At 46.3% G+C, this 23,750-nt stretch overlaps 1 protein-coding gene across 1 annotated transcript in view; it reads left to right on the top strand.

Moving 5' to 3' along the window:
* Window positions 1-21,618, top strand: part of LOC150050777 (NACHT, LRR and PYD domains-containing protein 1a-like) — a 33,030-nt gene extending 11,412 nt beyond the window's left edge. The window contains exons 7-18 of the mRNA XM_090351470.1: window positions 2,365-3,946; window positions 6,296-6,466; window positions 8,437-8,607; window positions 10,754-10,843; window positions 11,352-11,443; window positions 12,000-12,159; window positions 13,808-14,031; window positions 15,359-15,621; window positions 16,105-16,230; window positions 18,410-18,551; window positions 20,867-20,911; window positions 21,267-21,618. Of these exons, the coding sequence (XP_090207596.1) occupies window positions 2,365-3,946; window positions 6,296-6,466; window positions 8,437-8,607; window positions 10,754-10,843; window positions 11,352-11,443; window positions 12,000-12,159; window positions 13,808-14,031; window positions 15,359-15,621; window positions 16,105-16,230; window positions 18,410-18,551; window positions 20,867-20,911; window positions 21,267-21,556 (3,356 nt within the window). The 3' untranslated portion in view covers window positions 21,557-21,618. The remainder of the gene's footprint in view (window positions 1-2,364; window positions 3,947-6,295; window positions 6,467-8,436; window positions 8,608-10,753; window positions 10,844-11,351; window positions 11,444-11,999; window positions 12,160-13,807; window positions 14,032-15,358; window positions 15,622-16,104; window positions 16,231-18,409; window positions 18,552-20,866; window positions 20,912-21,266) is intronic.
* The last annotated feature ends 2,132 nt before the right edge of the window (window positions 21,619-23,750 follow it).

The following is a 23,750-nucleotide window of genomic DNA, read 5'->3' as shown; positions in this document are numbered from 1 at the left end:
GTGCACTATGCCACCAGATTGCATTATAAAAACAGCAAGGCAGATCCCCATCATTGGAAACCCTGAAGGGGTATGAAAAGTTGAGTGGTGTCATAGTCTTTATGGCTCTTTCCTGCTGTCATAGAAGCCTCAAGGGGGTCACTGGAGCTGGGATTCCCAGGGTCCAAGTCTGGGTTGGGCAGGGAAGCGAAAGTGAAGCCTCACGTGGCCTGTAGCAGTGGGATGGCCTTGACTCTCTCCTAAGTGGTGGCCTGTGTGATTTCTGTTAGGGGCTGGATGAAAATCTTCTGAAAAAGGTTTTCTAAAATAGACTAAGAAGGGCTGGACGCGGTGGCTCACGCCTGTAATCCTAGCTACGCAGGAGGCTGAGATCTGAGGATGGTGGCTCAAAGCCAGGCCAGACACTAAAGGCCATGAGACTCTTCTCTCCAGTTAATCACTAGAAAATGAGAAGTGGGGCTGTGGCTCAAGGGGTAGGTGGTGGCCTTGAACTGAAGAGCTCAGGGACAGCGCCCAGAACCCAGAGTTCAAGCCTCATGACCGATAAAAAGCATTTAGACTAAAAAGGTTAAGACAACAGAGATCACTAGAGATGGAGTCATCTAAGGCAGGAGCCTGAATGTCTAACTCCAGATGCTCCTCCATTTCTTCCTAGAGTTCACTTAGTAGAAAGCAGGAGAGGGACACAAGGAAGCTGATGAGAACAGATACCGTCCCTTCACCAGGTGCAGGGAAGCTGTGGGAAGCTCAGCCTGTGGATGCCCAAGATGAAGCTGTCACCGAAAATGGAGCAAATATCCCTAAGATCACTGCAGAGGGAATCTGTGCAACACCAAGCAGGAGAGGGGAGGGGGCAGGAAGGAGGGCTAAAGTTTAAGTTCATGAGCACATGCTGAATTGAGTGTGGGCTGACAGGAGCAGGCACTCAGGCCAACAGATGATGAAAAGATTTAGGTCAAAAGGTGAGAAGACAGACAAAAAGCCAGCCAGACACACAAAGAAGTGCAGGGGCGCACTGTAACAGAGGGAGTGTTCTCATAGGGAGAGACACACCGGTCCTTGGGCTGTTGGGGAATTTGTATGGTAAAGACAGGGGGTCTGGCTTCAAGGTTATTCAAAGCTGGGTGCTTTGCCTTTGCTCTAAGCACTCCTGGGCTGGCCTTACTTTCTGAGCTTCCTTGTAAATATGCATTCTGCCATAAAACAGACAGACCCCTATCTTTGAGATAGAGAGGTGCTCAGCTTACCTATACGTTGGGGTTGGCAGCTTAAGTTTGGGAAAACATTTTTCTCAGGAAGAAATACACCCTGTTGTCCCTCTCTAAAGCAATGAGAGTAGCATTTTTAAGTTTCTAAATGGCATACTTCTGAGCTGCCTTCACTAAGCTTCAGTTTCCACAAGTTACCTGCTTCATTTGCCCCTAAATGACTTTATTCCCTTAATCTTAAGGGAAGTACATGAAGCTCTTGTATTTGCTGTAAACTGACTGCACCTCCTGATGGAAAAGTGCTGATTAAATAGAATTGCATTTTTAAATGTCTTTATTATCTTCACACAACAGTCACCATTCGAAAAATCAGTTTGTGTGTGAAATAGGTCTTATTTAATGCCACCCCTGTCAAAAAAGTATTGCATCTTCTCACTTGATTTTAAATTCTAAGGGAATTCTTCAGTGGTGTATTTGAATAAAATAGTGTCTCAGAATAAGAATAAAACCCATATGAAATATTTCACATATCAGAAGCAAAGGTAGGGAAATGGTTATAAAGAGAACAGTCAAAAGTAAGTTTTAGATAGACTACAGTAGTTCGCTCCTTTTATCCTTGTTACTCAGAATGCTGACCTCTGAGGATCACAGTTTGAAGCCAGCCTGCACAGAAACATCTATGAGATTCTTAATTCCAATCATTAAAATAAAGCCAGAAGTGGGAATATGGTTCAAGGTGTAAAGTAACATCCTTGAGTGAAAAACCTAAGAGTTAGTCCCTGAATTCCAGGCCCACCTTCTAAAATTTGTCTTGTATAGGTCTCCATTGCATGCTCTTGTAGCCTTGAAGTACTCAGAGATAAGAAGCCAAGAGACAATGAAAGTTCAGTCTTTATTCCCAGCCCCCAAAGCCCTTGATCAATACTGGAAAAAAGGAAAGCAAGTTATGCACAGCGTCAGATCAGGACTTGATGCAGAATCCTCACTATCAAAGCTCATGTTTCCTCCATTGCACTACCAAGAAGGCCTCACTGTTTGCAGCTGATGTGGAATATGGTTTAGAGTGGGACATTAAATTCATAGAGATGTTGAATAAATAAAGACATTGTATTTATCTGTCCATTGATGTTCCTTCTTTCTTTCCTTTACTTAGAAGTCAGAGAAAGATCCAAAAACAGGGAGACAAAGAAGTCTTTCCTCTCATCTTGGAAAAAAGAATATTTGCAACAGAAATTCACTCAATTGCTACTTCTAGAAAAGCCTTACCCCAAAGGCCTGGAGCCCCTCCTCAGGAAAAGATGGCACCAGGATGAAGTGGAGGAGGAAGGACGTTTGATTGAAATCACAGATTTATTTGGCCCAAGGCAAGATGCTCAAGAAAAATCCCCAACAGTCATACTGTATGGGCCTGCTGGAATTGGGAAGTCGACTCTGGCCAGGCAGGTGAGAGGAGCCTGGGAGGAAGGGAGGCTATATGGAGACCGCTTCCAGCATGTCGTCTTCATCAACTGCAGGGAGCTGAAGCAGGAAATGGTGTTGAGTCTGGCTGATCTTATTGAAAATGACCCAGCTGTCACGATGGCTGACATTCATCAGATCCTGTCTAGGCCAGAGCAGCTGCTCCTCATCTTAGATGGTGTGGATGAACTACCACTGATTTTAGACAAGAAGATATCAAGTCATCATCCTTATTGGCGCCAACTTCAGCTGGTTCCCATACTATTGGGCCGTTTGCTTGGGAGACGCATGCTTCCTGAGGCTTCCCTGCTCATCACAGCCCGGACCACAGCTCTAGGGTTCATCCCTTCCTTGGACTGGGCACGTTGTGTGGAAGTCCTGGGCTTCTCTGAGTCCAGCAGGAAGGAATATTTCTACAAGTATTTCCAAGAGAAGAACCAAGCAATCAAGGCCTTCAGCTTGGTGCAATCAAACCCAGCACTGATGAGTCTGTGTCTGGTGCCCTGGGTGTCATGGCTGGTCTGCACGTGCCTGAAGCAGCAGATGGAGAGGGGGGAGGAGTGTCTACTCACCCCCCAGACCACCACGGCGCTCTGTCTGCACTACTTTGTCCAGACTCTCCCAGCTGAGTTCCTGGGGACCCGGCTCAGGAGGCTTTGCTGTCTGGCTGCTGAGAGCATGTGGCAAAGAAAGACCCAATTCAGTATAAATAAATTAAAGAAGTATGGTTTAGAAGAGGAAGTCATTATCAAGTTCATAAGCATTGGTATTCTTCAAAAGGACCAATCTCTGATCTACAGCTTCCCTCACCTCTGCTGCCAGGAGTTTCTCACAGCAGTGTCTTGTGCCCTAGACGGTGCATATCCTCACTTTCTCCTAACATCAAGATTCTTGGTGGAGATGCATGAAGGTCATATGCTCTTTGGAGTGCCAATCATTCAGTTCTTATTTGGTCTTTTAAGTGACAAAGGGACAAGAATGATGGAGTACATTGCCCATCAGCTGCCTCAGTTAAGGAAAGAAAAGCTGCTTGAATGGACACTGGAGACTGCGCAGCTCCAGCAGCCATTTCCAATGGAAATGCTTCACTGTCTCTATGAGACGCAGGATGAAGAGTTCCTGACCCAAGTTATGCAAGGTTTCCAAAGAACTAGAATGTGCGTCCGCACAGACATGGAACTCCTGGTGGCCACTTTCTGTATTAAATTCTGCAGCCACGTGAAGAGGCTTCAGCTGATTGGACAGCAGAAGGGAGAATGGGGGCTCCCTGGGGTAGTTCTGTGAGTATCCCTCCAAACCACTTCCTACAGCTGCTCTGTCCCTCAAGAGCCCCAGACAAATGCACCAGAGCCCCTGACCCCAGGGGCAGGGCTCTGGGTGGACATCTTTGGTGACTTCTAACTGCGCAAACTGACTTCCATTGTCTGTCCACCCAAGAGCTTTGGTACAACTGTGTGACAGATCCTGCTGTCCTTCTTCCCAGCTCTAAGACGGCCACCATTTTCTCTTTCTGACACTCTCCCATCTTTCTGCTGACTTTCCCATTGCCCCCACTCTCTCCAAGAGTCAGACAGTCCTGCCCCTGAGCCTGGCTCTTCATTTGCTTTCTCTGCTGAATTGTCATTCAGGCACATTAAGACACTCCCTTCTCAGTTTCAGGGACCTTGGCCTTGAGATCTTCCCGGATCACCTGAGAATACAGGTGTCTGAGTGGCAATGTTCAACTCTCCTTGCAATCCTCGTTCTTGTTTATGTGTGTTTCAGGCAGTCAAGTTGAATCGACATGTGTACTTATAATTATAATGCTCTCTAATCACCCAATACCCAGCCTCCCTGACAATATCCCTTCGTTGGCTTCCTGCCTCTTACCCTACCAACCCTTTGGCAGTAGTGTGTTTCTTCATAAAATCCCTTACTAAGCATTGAGTTTTCCAGGCCTTACCAATCACGAATTGAAAGGCAAAATCCCCAAAGCGCTCAGAAACTAGGAGAGAAGACAGACATCAACCAGCAGTCCCGTTCAGGCCCTGAGACCCCAACACCAACAAAAGTGCAGAGAAAAATTGTTCACACAAGGGGGCCAGAAAGGAAAAGAGCCTCAAAGGAAGAAATCATCTACTTATTTCAGTTCTCTGTTTTCAGACTTTTTAACATGGTTTCTCATGAAAAAAAAAAAACACATGTTCCTTGTGAAAGGAAAATGACCAATGAGAAAATATCAATCACAGGGTTAGAGGCATAGTTCAGTTGAGAGAGCCCTAGCTAGTGAGTTAACGTATGAGACCAACAAAAAAATAAAGAAAATATAAATCACAATTTTATCACAAAGTCAATTTCTGTGTATTTCTCTATAAGGGAAATGATCAGCTTCATTTATTGATTGATTTTAATATATCCAGGCTATCCCTCCTGATATTGAGAAACCTGATAAAACACTGTTCCAACTGGCCAAGTACTGTTCCCTTGGGTGAGCTTTATGCTGATTCCAACATTGCCCTGTATTTTCACATGTAAGCTTGCTTACATTATTCATGGTGATAGCATGACTTGACCTTGAAGCATGTGTCTGTAGCAATCGCAAGTGTTGGTGGCTTCACATGATTTTTCAGAAGAGCATTATCTGGACAGAGTCCAGATAATGATGATGGAGCCAGGAACCCAGGGCCCGAGAGTTTGGAATGGATGGTGGCTTGTGGAGATTGCTGAGGATCTTGGGAATGTTGGAGCTTCTGCTGCTGAGGGAGAGTCAGGTGAGATGCCCTGAGTCAGCCAGCAGGGCAGGGGGCCAGAAGGAGGCTGCTGACACAGAAGTAGTGAACCCTGTCCCTCGCTCTGGGACAACCAGAGATAGGAAGCAGTGATAATAGTTGGGGGGAGGGGAGAAGAGTTTTCCAGGTTACTCACTTCATAATGAAGCCTCATGCATTTGGATAATCTGTTCTTATTTTTTCTTTCATCAGTGCTATACATGCATCTAAAAAGACATCCCTTACATATTTTATTCATTGATTTCCTTCATTGTATGAATTGGAATAACATAGTTTCAACTTTTCCCTTTGATCACAGTTGGACCACTGTAAAGTTTTTGTTTATATTTCTGAGGCAGTTAAAAATTTAAACAGAACCAAGGCCCCTGGATGACTCAGAAAGGCCTCGTAATCCTCACAAACCCTCTTCAGCTGCTGATACTACTCTTACTCTGGTTTTCCATCTGAATAGATTGTGCAGGGCACAGAGCCAGGCCTCCCATTCAGCTTACTGGGTGCAGACCTTCATCTCCTTGTCCCTACATGGCTATTCAGACTTAAGGGAAAACTGAATGGTGGGAGACATATTAGAATCTACTGAATCAAAGGTTTGCTGGACTAGTGAATTTAGATATCTGAAAAGACACAAAAATATCAATATGTAGCTTGAAGCAGAACTTAACAAAGGGATGAGGAGCCATGCAGAGGAGGGGCCAGGTGTTGGGGACAAAGGACATTTGTGTAGGACTGTCAGTCCAGACAATGGACATGACCAAGGAGGCCTGATACCCAGGGAACAAGCCCTGCTCAGTGGAACCAGGCCGCACATCTCAGATTCTGTGTACCCATGAGACACCTCTCCTGGCCCTCTCTCTCCCTCAGGTCCATGTGGGCCCCACTCACTGATGCCTCGTGGAAGGTTCTCTTCTCCACTCTCAAGGTCAGTGGAAGCCTGAAGGAGCTGGACTTAAGTGACAATTCGCTGAGTTGTTCGGCAGTGCAGAGTCTGTGTGAGACCCTGAGACACCCCCAGTGCCACCTGGAGACCTTGCGGTGAGTCAGAGCTGGGCTGGGCTCTCCCTGAAACAGAGAGGGACAAGAGATCAAGAGCAGAAGCCAGGTACAGAACTTGGCTTGGTCTCTGAAGTCATCAAATATTCATTGATCCATTCTCTGACCAAGACTGGGAGCGATGCTAGAGTTATTATGGTTGACAAAGATCTTGACAAGCCAGGCACAACTGGTTCACACCGGTCTTCCTAGCTAATCAGGAGGCTGAGATCTTAGGATGAGGGTTCAAAGCCAGTCAGGGCAGGAAAGTCTGTGAGACTCTAATCTCCAATGAATCACCAGAAAACGGGATATGACCCCATGACTCAAAGTGGTGCAACGCTAGCCTTGAGCAAAAACACTGAGTGACAGTGCCCACACCCCAAGTTCAAGCCCATGTCCAACCAAAAAAAAACTTCATAGAGTTAGCTAAAGATAGATAGTAATAAATGAGCAATGCTAAGAGATGTTTAAGAACAGATAGAGAGGGACACCTGCTACCTGCATGCTGACTGTCTGGGTCTTCATCAACATCTCAGCCCTGGGAGCAAGAAAAACCAGGTTGTCTGGGGACATGGACCCAAACATGGTTCTCAAATGGCAACAGCCAATACATGCTTTATGCAACCCAGCTTAGACTTTGAACATGAACAAATATAATAAATAGGAGGTGCTGGTGGAAAGGCAGTTATCATATGACAAAGAAAGTAAGGGGATTAAAAAGTGGGGTGAGGTCTTTGACATCCAACTGAAAGAAGTATAACCTGGCTCCGCCTTCAGCCTCCTCCCTCCTCCTGTCCCTTCCAAAGTTTTCCCCACTGCACCCTCTACAGCTGCCTGTCTCTTCTCCATGTGCTGCTCCAGATCCAAACACTACCTCCTGCTCTGTGGATCCCGGAGACCCCAAATGCACCATATTCCACTCTTGCCATTCTGTCAGAACAAAACCAAGGTCTTTCAGTTCCCACTACTTCATTAATCAGTAATAGGAAAGCATAACTGTCTTACCTAAGAAAATCAAAGAGTGATTGTCATTAATGCACACAGTTGTACTCAGACACACATTGCGCACACACAACACACAAAGGAACACACACATTTTGTCTGTTAACATGAGGGCCACTTTTGGCTTCTGAGATCAGCTGTTCACATCTCAGATTCTTCCTCCTTTTCTCTCTCTTCATCTCAACACCACACCTAAATCCTCACAGAGCTGTTGCTGACTTCCCACCCATCTTCCTGAGACACATGTGGGTTGATGAAGGGAAGGGAAGGCCAGCAAGTTGAGACCTAATACCAGTGTTCAGCAATCCCAGGAAGATTAGTGATTCTACCATATCTCTAATATTTAAACCTTTCTACATGTGCAGATCATGAAATTGAATCAATGCTGGATACATAGCAGGCACACCATCAAGAGAACTTGAAGCTTACATCTGACCTCAAAACCTGATTTCCCTTTTCCCAGCGTCCTCTTTTATTCTAAATACTGCAAGTCGATTCCCTCTTATGATTCTTGGTCTATGAACAGGGAAAGCTCAGGCTTCTCTGGACAGCACGGTTGTTGAGCTCTCCAGATACAGGATCATTCAGCTAGGATGCACACCTGTGTATTAAAAACTCACTGACTGGTCTCCTGAATTGAAAATTCACATAATGTTGACACATCTTTCAGGCAGCTGTTTTAAATTAACGTTTCAATTAACAATTAAAACGAGGTACACACAAGAACACTGAGTAAAGCTTTACACAAGGTTGATATGAGGGGTCAGGATTCCTGAGAATCTGATCCAGGTGCGAAAGGAATCTGGCTGAATCCTAAGAACTTGGCAAAAAAAAATGAATTTAAAACCTCCTAAGCCAGGAAAGCCCTTTTTCCTTTTATGACAGCTCTGGATCCTAGAGTCACGGATCTGACTCCAGGTAGAGAGAGAAGCGTGGCTCAGGACAGTGAGCTTGTGTGTCTCCCACAGGCTGGCCAGCTGTGGCCTCACCTCCAGCTGCTGCCAGGACCTGGCCTCTGCGCTGCGTGACAGCCCCAGCCTGAAGGAGCTGGACCTGCGGAACAACGAGCTGGGTGACACAGGTGTGCAGCCGCTGCTCCAGGCGCTGAGGCATCCTGCCTGCCAACTCAAGCTCCTGCTGTAAGGCCATGGGGTCCCTTCTAGCCCAGGCTCAGGGGAGGGCAGAGGGGAAGCTGTTGATGGCCTTGCAGGGGAAGAACAGGGACAGCAAAGGCACAGTGAGTCCAGCTGGGCCACTTGCTCCCAAACCATGTGACCTGGGCAAGTCACTCTCTTCTCTGAGATTTAAATCCCACATCTGTATTATGGGAATGCCACTTCCTCCACCCGGATTGCAATGAAATAAAAATGCACTTAAAGGGAAGGTGACAGAGAGGCAGATATGGTAGAGAGATTGTGTTATTGAGGCAGTGAGGTTTTGGAGGCTCCCAGTTCCCCTCACTGCAGCATCTCTGCACTCATTCATTGGTTCATGTATTCATTCACGGCATGGCTCCTGTGTGCCAGGCCCTCGGTCAGACCCTGGAGATGCAGTGAAGGGCCCTGCGCTCCTGCAGCTGGCACACTGGGGAGGGGAGAAGTGTTGATCAGCACCCCAAATGCATATTCATGAACTATTCTGAGTACTATGAAGCAAAATGCAGATATTGTAAGAGTTTGATGAGGGCACAGGTTGGAATTAGACCAGTGGACCTGGAAGGGCTTCAGGCCCGAAGGAGACACAGGAGCTGACCAGGCCAAGCGGTTCAGAAGTCCATTAAGTGGCATATTGAGCAAAATCTGGAGAAGAGAGAGCAACTGGAGCCCTGGAGCCTGGACAAGGCCGTGTGCGGCTGCCATGGAGCAGGCCCCAACCCTGCCATTCACACCTGCGGGGATCTTCTCAATTTCCTCATGTCTGTCCTTCTCCAAGCATCCTTTCCCATGCTGTCCCTCAACTATTGCTTCCTTTACCCACTTCTCTAACCCAAACTGACCATGCTGGTAAATGAGGCTTTCTGCAGCTCCTGGCCTGGTCCTGCCATGTGTTCAGAGCACTGTAGACTCTCCCTATTCAGAACCCTGTCCCCCATGTAGCAGAGAGGATCCAGGAATCTCATGCTTAGGGTCTTCCCTCAGCGTCCTTCAGCTTCAAAGGCATAATCAGAACAGATTAATAGCATCAAAAATGAAAAACAAATGTCAGCTCAGATTCTCCTGCAGCTGAAACTGACCTTCACAGCCAGGTGAACTTCCCTTCCCAGTCTATACCCTGCCAGGCCCTCAGAACCACCCTCTGCTTCTCTGTCACCTCTCTCTCCAGTGCTGGTCTCTGCCAGTAGCTCTGTATTCAGGTCCTACTTCAACAGTAACTTGACAGACTGGCTACTTCTCAGGAAAATAGCTTTTAGAAATCTTGAGAAAGTTTCTACCTGCTGTCCTCATAAAGCCCAGGGACTTGTAAACAGAGAGCAACTTCCACTGTCAGTGCTCCATCGCCTTCCCAGAGGAGAGCTGCCTGAGAGAGCAGTGATGATGATAAAGGGACCTTGGACTGCCCTGTGCTGCCTGCCAGCCACAAAGCAAGAGTGATCTGTCCCAGGTGAGGGACAGGGTTCTACAGACCCACAGAGGATTGGAATCCTCCCATGTCCAGTGAAAGCTGCTGCAGCTCCTGGTACATGTACAATGGAACCGGGTCTTCTTTGATAGAACTTCCAGGTTCTGAGGAGACATCTCAGACTCCTCCTGTGCCCAGCTCTTCTATCTGTAGATAAGGTCTAGGCAAAGTCTCTTCAGGACCCAAGCAATGCCTCCCAGCACAGGGAATGCTGCTGGTCAGGTCTCAGATTCTAGCACAGGGAATGCTGCTGGCTTTAGCCTCACGTTCTAGCAAAGTGAGCAACTCATCCATGGTTCTGGCTCTTTCCTTGGATGACATGTGAGGCACTTGAGCCCTAGAGAGTATAAAAGCTCAGCCCTCTTCCCAACACTGGACAGGTCCAAAGAGTCATGCTGGGTTGAGAATTCCCTTCTAGATGACCAAAGCTACGCTGAGACAATCTTGCAGCTAGTGTGTCCTTCTGCCCAGTCCTGCTGCCCTCCCTTCCTTTCACCTGGTATTGGCCCAACATTACTTCCTGGTCAGCCTCCTGAGAGCCTGATTCCCAGGACCTGACTGAGACAGATACCTTCAGCAGCTCTCAGAGTCCAGACCTGAGCCCTGAGAGCCTGGAGACCCTGTGATATGGGAGCCAGTAGAAACAAGTTCCCTTTGTGCTTACAGAGTGGACCAGACCTCTCTGAGTGACACAGTGAAGAGGGAACTGGAGGCCCTGGAGGAAAGGAGACAAGAGGGGCTCAAACCCACACTGTGGTAAGGTTTGATCTTTTGATAGTGTCCTAGAGATCATAGTTTCTTATTTTCTTAACGTATACCCATGTATACGTTTACCAATCTTGTTCCTGTGCTTTATCTTCCACTGTAACAGAGATTAAGAGGTGGAGAGATTCATTGCATGCCAGGCTATATTTGGACACAATAAATCAATTTGTGATAGAGATGTTGATCTGCTCATAAAAGCAAAGTTTTCACATCTTTCTAATCTCATAAATCCCTTCCCTCTAAGGGAAGTTGGGCTGAGAATTAACTTTCAATGTGCACATTTCAAGGACATTTGAAGCCCCCAAACTGGGGAGGAATCAAGATGGTGGCCTTTTTCTGGCAAGGATGCATGGGTGGCAGAGAGCCATTCACTTAGCAGTACCTACAGGAAAAGCCCAGGACCTCAGATACAAAAGGTTTGAATTTTCAGTGAGGGTACATGTGAACAGACCTACAACCCCCTATGACTAAGGAAGAGCAAACATCTCTCTGTGTATAGGAAGACAAGTGCAGTGACCCCTACAGCAAGCGCAGATGGAGGAGAGGTAGATGACAGCACCACCTCATTCAAGCAACAGAGTCCAAAAGCAGGTATTTGAAGGGATTGGGGAGGGGTAGCTATGCGAGAGTACCTTCTCCATCCACTGACTATGATGTAGGCCCAGGAAGATTCCCCACCTGGAAGAGCCCTGCTCAGCCAAGACCATGTTCTCCTAGAGCTTGGGGAATATCCTTGTCCTCTTTCCCAGCCTCAGAGACTGGTGTTCCCAGCCTCCAGCATCTGTATCCTGTCTCACATCCTGCACCAAGGTCTGATGTTTAATTTTGGGCATCTGAGTTCTGGGGATCTCTTCTCGATCCATGCCCATCCATCTTCAGAGCCAAGTTTCTCTTTCAGCTTTCCCAAAGGTCACATGCTGGGAAGAGCAAGACTTCTAGATGAGTGGGAAGGGAGGTGGGCAGAAAACAGGCCAGCAGGAGTGTGGGATGGGAATGCAGAAAGACATCACAGCAGCAGAGACAGAGGCTGCACATCCATTGGTGACAGGAAGTCCAGGTTTGAGAAAGGCCCAGCCTGGACCTGGCACGAATACCTGAGAATGTCCCAGTGGGCAGCCTAGAACTGGCCGGTGTCCTTCTCTTCCAGAGGGAGATGCCCCACAAGAACCAGAGCTAGAACTCGTGTGTGTGTGTGCTGCCTCACTAAGCATCCAGCCCAGGGAGCATCTGGGAACAGAAGATGACTTCTTGGGTCCCCTGGGGCCTGTGAGTACTGAGGTGATCGACAGGGAGAGGAACCTGTGCCGGTGAGTGAGACATTCTGGTACCCAGACAGAACTCTTCCGTCAGTCCTGACTCCCCCTTGAAGCACAACGTGTTTTTAGTGGATGCTTTCATTGTGGGAGAATTGGCTTGTTATAAAATCCTCAAGCATACACAAAAGATGAACATGTCAGGAACCTCTTTGTTTCATGATGAAGTTTCAGTGATCACTTTCCAAAGTAGTTTCCATCAGTTTCTTCCTCTTTTCTTACCATGACAGTATTTTAAATCCAGATGTTAGAGGGTTCATTCACCTTTCATTATGTCACTATACATCTCAAATGGTGTAAATAAGGACCTTTTCTTCCTAATCTAAGATATAATTTTTGCCTCTAACAAGACTGAAATTTATTTGACTTTTCCTGTTATTGAAAGCCAGTCTGGTTCAGGTTTACTCCATTGTGTGAAATGTGTTCTTGCGGATAATTTGTTCTAACCAGCTTCTGAGCAAGTGCTGCTCATTATGTTGTTGTTGATTTGGATTAATTTTCTCCTCACTTGCAGCCCTGTAAGGGATGGTTCCCAACAGGTGTGGTTACTGACCCATATGGAAACTGAGGTCAGGTTTGCACCATTGTGTGAAGTGTGTTCTTGCTGATAGTTTGTTCTAACTAGCTTCAGTACGAGTGTTGCTCTTTGTATTTGATTGGTTTTTTTCTCCTGTATATAGCCTGTACGTTCCTGCCTTATGAATCAGCACTATATGCAAAGCCCCTTTAGTGCCATGAGTTCCTGTGAAGTCACGAGTCACAAAGCTACCCTGTCCTCCAGGCCGAGCCTCACCTGTAACCAGAACCTAACCCAATCTATGAGCTCAGTCAACGGTTATCACTCATCACTCACTGCCCTAGGCACTGACTGTCCCAGCAGAGAAGACCACCCCCTCCCCACCTCCACTAGAGCAGCTGCCATTAGTCCATGCTGCCTCATGCTGGATAGGAATCCCTGGAAAGATCATTTCATTTATCATTTATTTGTTTATTTATGTATTTATTTTTGAAGTCCTGGCTTGAACTCAGGGCTTGAGCACTGTCCTTGGGCTTTCTCAAGGCTAGGGCTCTACTACTTGAGCCACAGCACCACTTCTGGCCTTTTCTGTGTATGTGGAACCTGAGTCTTTGTGCATGCTAGGCAAGCACTCTACCACTAGGCCAAACTCCCAGCTCCTGGGAAGACTGTTTTGGTCTGTGTTCAACTACAAAGGATATTCCTGAACAATAGCATGCAGTTTCAGTCATTATTGGTACAATTCCCCTTCAAAAAAGTACACACTTTACAGAATAAGAAAACTTTGCCATCTTGTCATGATTATCATCATGACCAGTATAATAGCTGTGGGCAGTTGCTCCCAAGCAAATGTTCAGCTGTTGATTTGCTTAAATTGCTCCTCCCTTGCAGCCCTTTAAGGGATGGTTCCCAACAGATGTGGTTATTGACCCATTTAAAGGTATGGAAACTGAGGTTAAGCTAAATGGCTTCCTCAGAGAGCAGAGGAGCCAGGACTAATCCCACAGCCTCTGGCAGGAACAAGGTTAACAGCTCTGCTCTACCCACAGCTGCTTCACTGTGTTTGGCATCCAGGAGGGGCTTGGTGCATTTGAATGTTTTGATGTCTCTCTCTCTCCTTCCCAGGGTTCACTTCCCTGTGGCTGGCTCTTACCACTGTCCCAGCATGCGTCTGGGCTTTGTGGTGAGCAGGGCAGTGACTGTCACCATTGAATTCTGTTCCTGGAGCACATTCCTGGATGAGACTTCCCTGCAGCACAGCTGGATGGTGGCGGGGCCTCTGTTTGACATCACCGCTGAGCAGGGAGCTGTGTCTGCTGTGCACCTCCCTCACTTTGTCTCCCTCCAAGGTAAAGAACACAAACATATGAGGAGATTGGTGGTGATGAGGGTCTAGAAAAGTGATATAGTGTACTACAGAGGGTTAGGAAAGAGGACGAGCAAACTTGAGCTTCCTAGCAAGGTGGAAAGCATTGTGGAGGTGGAGACTGAGACTGTTCTGCATGCCCCACTTCCCTAAACATAATTGGAAGCATATGTCTCCAAGCTGAACAGTTATTTCTGCCTGCACTTACCTTGAAGATTCCCAAAGATCAAACAATGTCCTCAAATATAATTTGCTAATATTTTTTTCAGTATTTTTATAGCCACAGTCCCATCAGGAAACATGTGATACTCTCAGGTCATCCATTTGCAGAGGTTTCAAACACATGTCCATGTTCAAAGGAAGGCCTAAGGAACTAACATAGAGTATTTAGTACCTAGAGTCAATCATCAATGAGAAGTCATCACCACCCAGCAGGCAGAGAGAAGTCATAATGTTTCCAGGCTACACCTGAGATCTGGAGCTGCCAAATAATGGCTCAGAAAAGAAAGTGGTGAAAATATCCAACTGCACTCACCTCTAAACATTTCTCATAAGAGATACAAGTTCACAGTTCTAAGCTCATGCAGAATGGAGGGCTCATCTCTACCACCCCAGCACTCAAGAGACTCAAGCAGGAAGATGACTAGTTCCAGCCTGAGTTACATATCAGGACAATGTCTATAAAAAAAAGGAAATGTCTCAAAAATACCAAAGTACCATAAATGAAAATCAGCAGAAACCTGCAACATAAGAATGGCCCATTAAACCTTCTGTCACTAAAATTATTAGAAATAGGACATCAATAATTACCCAAAACATGCTTAAAATGTGGTTTAAAAATGATCCTGAAGTAAGACATCATTACAAATGATAAATTAGGTACAGGTGGGATGGACAGAGAGCATTTTTTAAAAACATTTTTAAAGTATTACATTATTTGGAGGACACCAGGGTGAGTACTACTGTATAAATAACTGGAATTCCAGAATAATATGTCTGAGAGGACGACAATAATGCAATAATAAAAGAGGTAATTCCCAAGAGAATTCAAAAGTTACTGTGAAATGAAAGATGTTTCACAGGAGAACTTAAAAAAAATCAACAAGACAAAAAGAAAGGGGGGCATAAAGCAGAGATGAAGACAAATCAACATTATGCCAAACTCCCAATCCTAAATCTTGAGCACAGGTCCCTGCATCCAGAAGGGCAGCTTACCGAGAGGTGTGATGACTGTCCCCTGAAGTGTAACAGTGGAAGTCAGAGCCTCCGGGGACAGGAAGTGCTCAACTGTCCCCTCTGTTCTCTGCCAGGTGAGCAGGTGGACATGTCCCAGTTCCAGGTGGCCCACTTTGCAGCGGAGGGGATGCTGCTGGAGAAGCCAGCCAGCGTGGAGCCGCAGTGTGCAGTCCTGGAGAACCCCAGCTTCTCCCCGATAGGAGTTCTGCTGAGCATGATCCCTGGCGCCAGGCGCTTCGTCCCCATTGTCTGTACCACGCTGCTCTACTACTACCTCAGTCCTGGCCAGGTCACCTTGCACCTCTACCTCATCCCCAGCGACTGCACCATTCAGAAGGTGACCACCGGGATGGGTCGGGGCAGGCTGGGCTCACAGGACACAGAAAGCTGCAGCTCTCCCCTGGAAGGAGAAAGCAGGAGCCTCCCCAGGGCCAACCCGTCCTGCTCTCTGCTCAGCCCTGGTCTGCGCCTCTCACACAGGGCTCCTCCCAGCCTTGCTCACTGCTCCTTCACTGATCGCTTGGTAACTTCTTGTGACTTCTTTCCAGGGGTCAAATGAGTGAGAACACTCCATGCCCCCGAATATACCTTTGCTATCCTCTTCCTTTTCAGTGGCCCTCTTACCATCTGCACATGGCAGAGGCCACGTGTGGTCTCTCCAGTTGGTAAAGTATGGGAGAAGAGGAAAGAGGGATACATTATATGGTAGCCATCCTTCACCCCACAAATGCATGGATGCACAGATGAGCCATCTCTCCTGCTTGGAGCCAGAATCTGTGTGGCAGAAATCTCCCCACATCACTGTGCTGTATCTCCTTAGGCCATAGATGATGAAGAAGGAAAGTTTCAGTTTGTGCGAATACACAAGCCTCCTCCATTGGACCCGCTGTACCTGGGCTCTCGCTACATTGTGTCTGGATCTAGGAAGCTGGACATCATTCCCAGGGTGAGAAGCCTGCTGTTTCTCTGCTCCCAGCCAGGATTGGGGTGGGCCTGGGAAAACCTGTGGGCAAATCTCCAGGTTTCCCAGGGACTTGGAGAAATGAGGAAGGAGAAACAATGGGAGAGATGTGGAGCTGAACAGGAATGCTACAAACATAGGAGGAAAATGGTTCACTGGGAAAGAATGACCTCAGGATGTGGAAGAAGGTGAGATTTCTTGGGGCACTGGCAGTGCCTGGGCTACAGCTGGAAAAGCCTACCAGTCAGAGTACTCCATGAACACACCTGTAGTTGAACCCAGAAGGTGTACTCTTCTTTATAGAAGATGAAACGTGCATAGGAAATTGGTGCTTCTCAGTTGCACAATGCCAAAATGTATTTCTGTTGTTGTTGTTGGTGGTGGTGGTAGTGGTGGTGGTGATGGTTGTGGTGGTGGTCATGGGAGGTGAACTCTGGGCCTGGGCCCTGTCCCTGAGCTCTTCAGCTCAAGGCTACCACCCTACCCCTTGAGCCATAGTGCGACTTCTGGTTTTCTGTTGGTTAATTGGAGATAAGGGTCTCATGGACTTTAGTGCCCTGGCTGGCTTTGACCCATGATCCTCAGATCTCAGCCTCCTGAATAGCTAGGATTACAGGCCTGAGCCACCATGCCTGGTGTTATATTTATTATGTATACTGATGAACCACAATAACATTGAATGCTGTGAATTACAACATGATGATAATGAATTTTGCAGGGTGGTCAGGGAAGGCACCTCTGAGATGCCACTCTAATTGAGACCAAAATCACAAAACAAACAAATAAATAAACAAACTGATTGTCCATTAGGTGATTTACAGTAGACTTTTTCAGAAAGAAAAGATGCATTCAAAAGCACAGATACCAAAACAAGCTTGACACTTACTGGTGGCAAGGAAATAAATAAGCCTAGTATGGTAGAACTCAGTGTATTCCTCAAAAGATGGGGCCCAAAAGTAGAGGTCACTGGGCTCATTGGTCCAATCGGGCCTGGTGTGCAATTTGAACTTTGCTCTTAATGAAATGGTAAGTCCTTCACAAGGTATTAAACATAGTCATGCTAGACCTTAATTAGTTTTTTAATGCTCCAAGCTAGCTAAGCATGGTGACATGTCTTTTGAGTCCCAGTACATGGAGACTGAGGCCAGTCTAAGCTACATAAACAAAATCAAGTGCTAGAAATAAAAAGGAAAGAATGCTTTGACTAAATAAACGAGTGATAGACAGGTATAGAAAACCCCATTGCAATAGTGCAGATGAAAATTGGTGGTGGGTTGACTGCACAGCAAAGACAAGCAGGAAAGTTGGTGAATTTAGGGAAATTGCAACACAGGGAATTTCCCAACCCAAAAGGATGAAGTCTTTTTGTAACAGGTGTCTAAGCATATTAAAGAGGTAGAACCATGAGACATGGAGTATTTACTGCGATTACACATACTGAGGATGACATAAAGACTTGACACCTGAGTGCAAAGGAGAAGCTGGGGCTATTACTGAGATTGGGGAAACTGTGGAGAATGTACACACACACACACACACACACTGTATATTGTTTGGCCAACTCTGGGACTTCAACTCAGGGCCTGAACACTGTCCTTGAGCTTTTTTTCTCAAGGCTAGCACTCTACCACCTAAGCTAGAGCACTACTTCTGGCTTTTATCTGTTTATGAAGTACTGAGGAATCAAACCCATGGCTTCATACAGGTCAAGTAATCCCTCTACCACTAAGCCACATTCCCAGCCCAGGAAGAAGTATCTTTGGATTTGTGAGGAATCAAGAGATTTACTTTGACTGTGACTTAGGAAGGATAACAAATGTAAAAATTCTGTTGATTGGAAATTGGTTGAGGTTAGGATACATTAGGAGTGAGGATATGAGGCGGAGACAAGAGGACTTGGATGAAGTGGGAAATTGGAAAGACTGGAAGCCTCCAGCATGGTAGAGATGACGATGCCTTTGTATATGTGAGCACACGATTCGCATGCTCCCTGACTGCACAAGGTGGTACCAAGCTGTGTCCTCATCCTTCTGATTTAGCACATGTGATCTTAAGATGGAACCTGCGCATCCATAAAGTTGATGAGGGTCAAGAAGGTGGCACGGGGGAAAGGAATTGATAGATGAGTGGTAGCTTCTCACGTGGTGACCCTCTCACTCTTCAGGAGCTGGAGCTGTGCTACCGGAGCCCTGGAGTATCCCAGCTCTTTTCTGAGATTTCTGTTAGCCACCTGGGCTCAGGGATCAGGCTGAAAATGGAAGACAAGAAATCCTGGACTCTAATTTGGGAGACCTTGCTGAAACCAGGTAAACCTGGGACAGGTCCATAGAGTTCACAACTGGGAGACACAGAGTCAGTGAGTAGAGTGGATTGGGATGTGGTATATTAATCACACTTGACTGATGACAAGCAAGCAAGACCTCGGAGAAGGTGTGTGACTTTTCCAAGCTAGGGAACAGATGATAGGATCAGAATGAAACTCACATCCATCTGAGTCTAAGCTCCATCTTCTCTTTTGCATCCAGATGTCTCCACACCACCCTTGCATGAACATGAGATGCCTTTGACATCCATGTGGTCTTTGGCACATTTTCTCATATAAGCGAGATTGTGCAATGGAAGAGTTAGCACTAGATGGCTTTGTTGTTAGTCGTTTAAGCTAGGTTACCAATACCAGGTTTTCACTTCTGCAACAGGAAGTATTATTGTCAAGAGGAATTCTAAAAATGATCGTTAGGATGACAAAAGACTTAAGGTCTGTTAGTCTAGTATGAAACCTAAACTACCTCTCCATACCACCAGCCCCGTCAACTGTCAAACAGGAGTGGTCCCAAAACCTGAGCAGATCCTGCACGCATAGGCTTCACTTTGTGGAGAAAGGAGGACAGGCCTGGCTCAGCCATGGCTTGGGTCACCCACAGCTGGAGAGCTGGAGAACTGACTGGTTAGAATCAGGAGTTTCAACTCCATTCCTAGTGCTCACTCACCACATATTAGCAAAGTTACTAAGCTCAGTTGAGTCTCGCACTCTTCATCTATATAACCAGAATGGTAGGCCAGGAGCATGGCCTAGTGCTAGAGTGCTTGCCTAGCTTGCATGAAATCCTTTGTTCAATTCCTTTCTGCCACATACAAGGAGAAAGCTAGAAATGCTGATCTGGCTCAAGTGGTAGAGCGCTAGCCTTGAGAAAGCTCAAGTACAGTGCTCAGGCCCTGAGTTCAAGCCCTAGGAGTGTCATAAATAAATAAAATCAGAAACATAGCAACACTTAGTACCATTTTTGGAAGGATTCAGTGAAATGATCGTGCATGCCCTATGCACTTTTAGAAGCAATACTGTTCTTGTTTTCCTAAACCAACCACTTCCTTCCATCAGTCTTCATTCTATCCCTTCATTGTATGACCCAAAGCAATGCAATCCTCATGGAAACTCCCACTGATACTGAACAACGTGAGCCAAATGTTCTTCCATATCTCAAGTGCCTTTACTTCCTCCATGGTTTACTTTTAAAAGTCTTAACCATCCAGACACTTTTAGATACTACATTTTATACACAAATCAAAGTGGACCAAGTCTGTTTAGAAAGCAGGGATGTGAGGCCCACCTCTGCCTGCCTCATGGTGGATCCAAGGCTCCCAGGACCACAAGTTGGGGTCCTTGTGCCGACTTCCTGCACTGTGAGGGTACACTGAAGTTAGGGGTTGTTCAAGCTCTCAGGGCACATTCACAGGTTAGCTCTGACCTCCACCATCCTGTCCTCAGGTTTTGTTTAAGCCCCATTATTGGTTGTTGCTGTTGCTTTTCAAAAAGAAATGTATTTCTTTTAAAATTCCTACTTTTTAAAATTAATTTTATTTTACTGTCAAGGTGATGTACAGAGGTGTTACAGTTATATATGCAAGGTAGCACGTATCCTATTTCCTAAGCCATAGAAGATCAAACATGGACAAGGAAATAGATTTCTCCTCAGAATAAGGTATCAAATAGTTTAAAATACCTAGCAAGAAAATTAACTTGCAGCCAGGTGTGGTGGCTTATGCCTGTAATCCTAGCTACTTAGGAGACTGAGATCTGAGGATCGATGTTCAAAGGCAGCCAAGGGACTAAAGTCTGTGACTCTCATCTCTAATTAGCCACTAGAAAACCTGAAGTGACTCTGTGGCTCAAGGGGTAGAGTGGTAGGTTTGAGCTTTATGAAGGGCTCAGGGACAGCCCCCAGGCCCAGAGTTTAAGCTCCACGACTGACAAAAAAAAAGAAAGAAAGAAATAAATAAATAAGGAAAGAAAGAAAGAAAAAGGAAGTTAACTTGTTTCCTATCTATTCATTCTCAAATGAGAAAAACTTCATGTCTGAGATGATGGGGGAAACATTTCTGTTGCTCACTCAGACATCTCCTCTCTATTTTACTCTATGATGGAAGCCTCAGGGGCTCAGGTTCTCATATGCACAGGGAAGTGATCTGCTTACCTGTTGTATCAGAGTCCTGGAAGCCCTTGCTCCTGATCCTATCAGAACTGGTCTGTAGCTTGCATCTCAGAAGTGGCTGGGAGTTTCAGCGTGTTTCATGTGTGTCTATAACTAACACAGCTACACGTGTCTTCATCTGTCTTTCCTTCCAGGAGATCTCAGACCTCAAACCACTCAAGGATCTTCAGTCCCCAAAGGTCAGTAACAGCTCAGAGGATATGGAGACACTAGTGTTTACCCAGGTGTACCATCAAGTCCTAGAAGGATGAGAAGAGGGGAGATGGGGGATCCTTTTGTGCCAGCCTCCCAGGATGCGCTGGAGAGGTACATGCTGGGTGTTGGTAGGTGGAAAGTTCCCCTCCATCTCCATTGCTTCTGGCCACAAAGGTCCTGGCATTCCCCACTCACAACCCCAGTTCCCCATCATGGCGCCCTCCTTCCTCCTGATGAGGCAGAATGCCAGACTACATGCTGGCATGAGGGAAGTAGGAACCAGCAGCAGAGAATGGGGAGACTTTCTTTGCTCATGCCCAGCGTCTCGTTGATCCTCAGGATATCTGGCCTTGCCACACTTTGTGGACAAGCAGCGGGAGCAGCTGGTGGCCCGAGTGACATGTGTGGACTCTGTCTTGGACCTGCTGCTTGGAAAGGTGCTGAGTGAGCAGCAGTATGAGCAGGTGCGGGCTGAGGCCACCAGGCCAGCCCAGATGAGGAAGCTGTTCAGCTTCAGCCCATCCTGGGACCAGACCTGCAAAGACCAGCTGTACCACGCCCTGAAGGAGACCCATCCTCACCTGATCATGGAACTCTGGGAGAAGAGTTCACACTCACACAGACCCTGAGAGCTCGGCATCGGAAATCTCAGTACCCATATTCGTGTCCTGGCTCTGCCTTTTTTTCTCAACATAACCAGAAGTTACTGCCTGAGTTCCTTGCAGTTCTAGAATTGTGGGAGAACCTCTGCTGGGCATTGCATGTCCACGTCAGGACAGCTGCACACATGGCCTCCCTGGCTCTCAGAGCCCAAGGAGTCAACAGCAGGGGTAGCTGAGACAACAGCATCCCAAAGATGTCCAGGAGCTGGCAGGATTCCTGCCTTCTGGGGGTAAGCTGGAACCCTTCCTGACCCAAGCACATGAAAACAAGCACTGGGGCTATTTGGAAATAAAGGCAATGACGATGGACGTGTGTTCTTCAGGAGTGTTGGGGCCTTATGAATAGGACGAAAAGAATTTATCTTGGTTATTTTTTCTAGCCAAACCAACATCAGAAGAAGTCACTCCAGAGGTGGAGGCAGGGAATTCCCACAAGGGACTGCTTCACACCACCCAGTGTAGAGCTGGTGGGGATTCCATGAGTCACTCACCTCAAAGCAATCCATCTAAAATCCATTAGGGAAAATCCCTCACAGAAGGAAGGCACCAGTATGGACAGAGAGGAAGGAGACTGTCTACCAGGTGTGTTCACAAGAGAGGGTGCTGCTTTTGTGAACATTAGAAGAAAATTTAAATTAAACATTTTCTTTGTTATTTTCATTATATTCACATATTTCATCACCTTCATTTCATTATATTATTATTATATTATTATTTTCATTCATTATAATGAAATAAGTGATGGGAAGCCTTGATATCTCCAGTGGACGGGTTAGGCATGGCTATTCTATTGGTTCAGTTGTATGCCCTGCTCTTCCAGAATAAGAATGGATTCTTGGAGCCAGCAGAGAGATGAAAAAAGAGGCTGAAGAGATATGGAATGTAGGTCTAGCTGAATGGTCTCCTCCAGTGGGAAGAGACTCCATGTCCTCCCCTGGGGGCTTGGGTAGCTCTGCCCCATGTTCTTCATGTCCTTCTTGTTCCATCAAGCACTCCAAATGTGGCATCATCCCTTCTGTTTCCTAGCTTGTCTCTTCCAACCCACTAGATGGCAAGCTTCCTTAGAACAGGGTATACCTGCTTATCAATTTCTTCTCCAAGTCTGGCATGCAGTAAGTGTTGAGGATTTATTAACAAGCCAGTGCTATAAGGGATAAAAATCTGGTAAACATCTCCTGAACTTCTTAGTTGACCATCCATGTTTGTAAAGTGTGAGACTGTTCCTTTTCCCCTAGCCCCAGAGAAGAGGAGTTGGCTGGAGGCTTGCTGGGAGTAATGGAGATAGCAGATTTGGTGGTGGGAATGACATAAAGTACATAGGCAGAGAAGCTGGGGTGAGGGGTGGAGACCATGGTCCCCTGCATGGCTCAGTCTTCCAGTGTGTGACTAAAGCCACCCCACATCTGTGCCCTTTCGTTTCCTGGGAATTTCTGCATTCTTATCAGATCCCCCTTTTTAAACATGTGCTAAATCTGTGATTTCAACCAAGAGTTCTAAAAACACATCTAATCTGTTTGGGAACAAGGGAGATTATTCCTAACGATTATGCCTTTCCAATGTCATTAAATATATGTAACATCGTTGCCACACATATTACATATCAACAAGCCTTAGAATCATATCAATATTTGTATGTTTGATCCCTGTCAATCTGGCATTCAAGTGGGGCCCACATAAGGTACTATGGAGCACTGTGGAAGACCTCATTCCGACTCCATCATTAGGGTCCCTTAAGGAGATGTTAGCATGAAATTGCATTTCTAAAATTTAGCAAGAGAAAGGCAATCTGCTAAGCAGGCAGGGGATCTAAGGTGGGAGAACATGAGCAGATGTTAGACATGAAGTATATGATAACATCGAGTATCCATTCACACCGATGTTAATGCGAAGACAGAATGGACCACTGAGAACGTAGGAAAAATGGCTAGTATTAGGAGAAAGAAAAGGAATAAAAAAGCAACAACAATTCTTTATGAATCTATAGATGCTTCTCCAGTTACAGACTTGTGGATGCTTTGTACCCAGGTAACAAGTATGGTCTGGCGATTGTCTCATGAGGATGTGAACACTGATCTCTGTTCTCTGTGAACTGAACAGCTCTGTGCCCTTGTACACCCAGGGATTGCCTATGCTTAGGTCAGTGTGTGTGTGTGTGTGTGTG

The sequence above is a fragment of the Megascapheus bottae genome, chromosome 17 (assembly GCF_031878675.1).
Source record: "Megascapheus bottae isolate mThoBot1 chromosome 17, mThoBot2.hap1, whole genome shotgun sequence".
Lineage (NCBI taxonomy): Eukaryota > Metazoa > Chordata > Mammalia > Rodentia > Geomyidae > Megascapheus > Megascapheus bottae.
The sequence above is the reverse complement of the archived record's forward strand: the minus strand, read 5'-3'. Positions and strand labels throughout refer to the sequence as shown.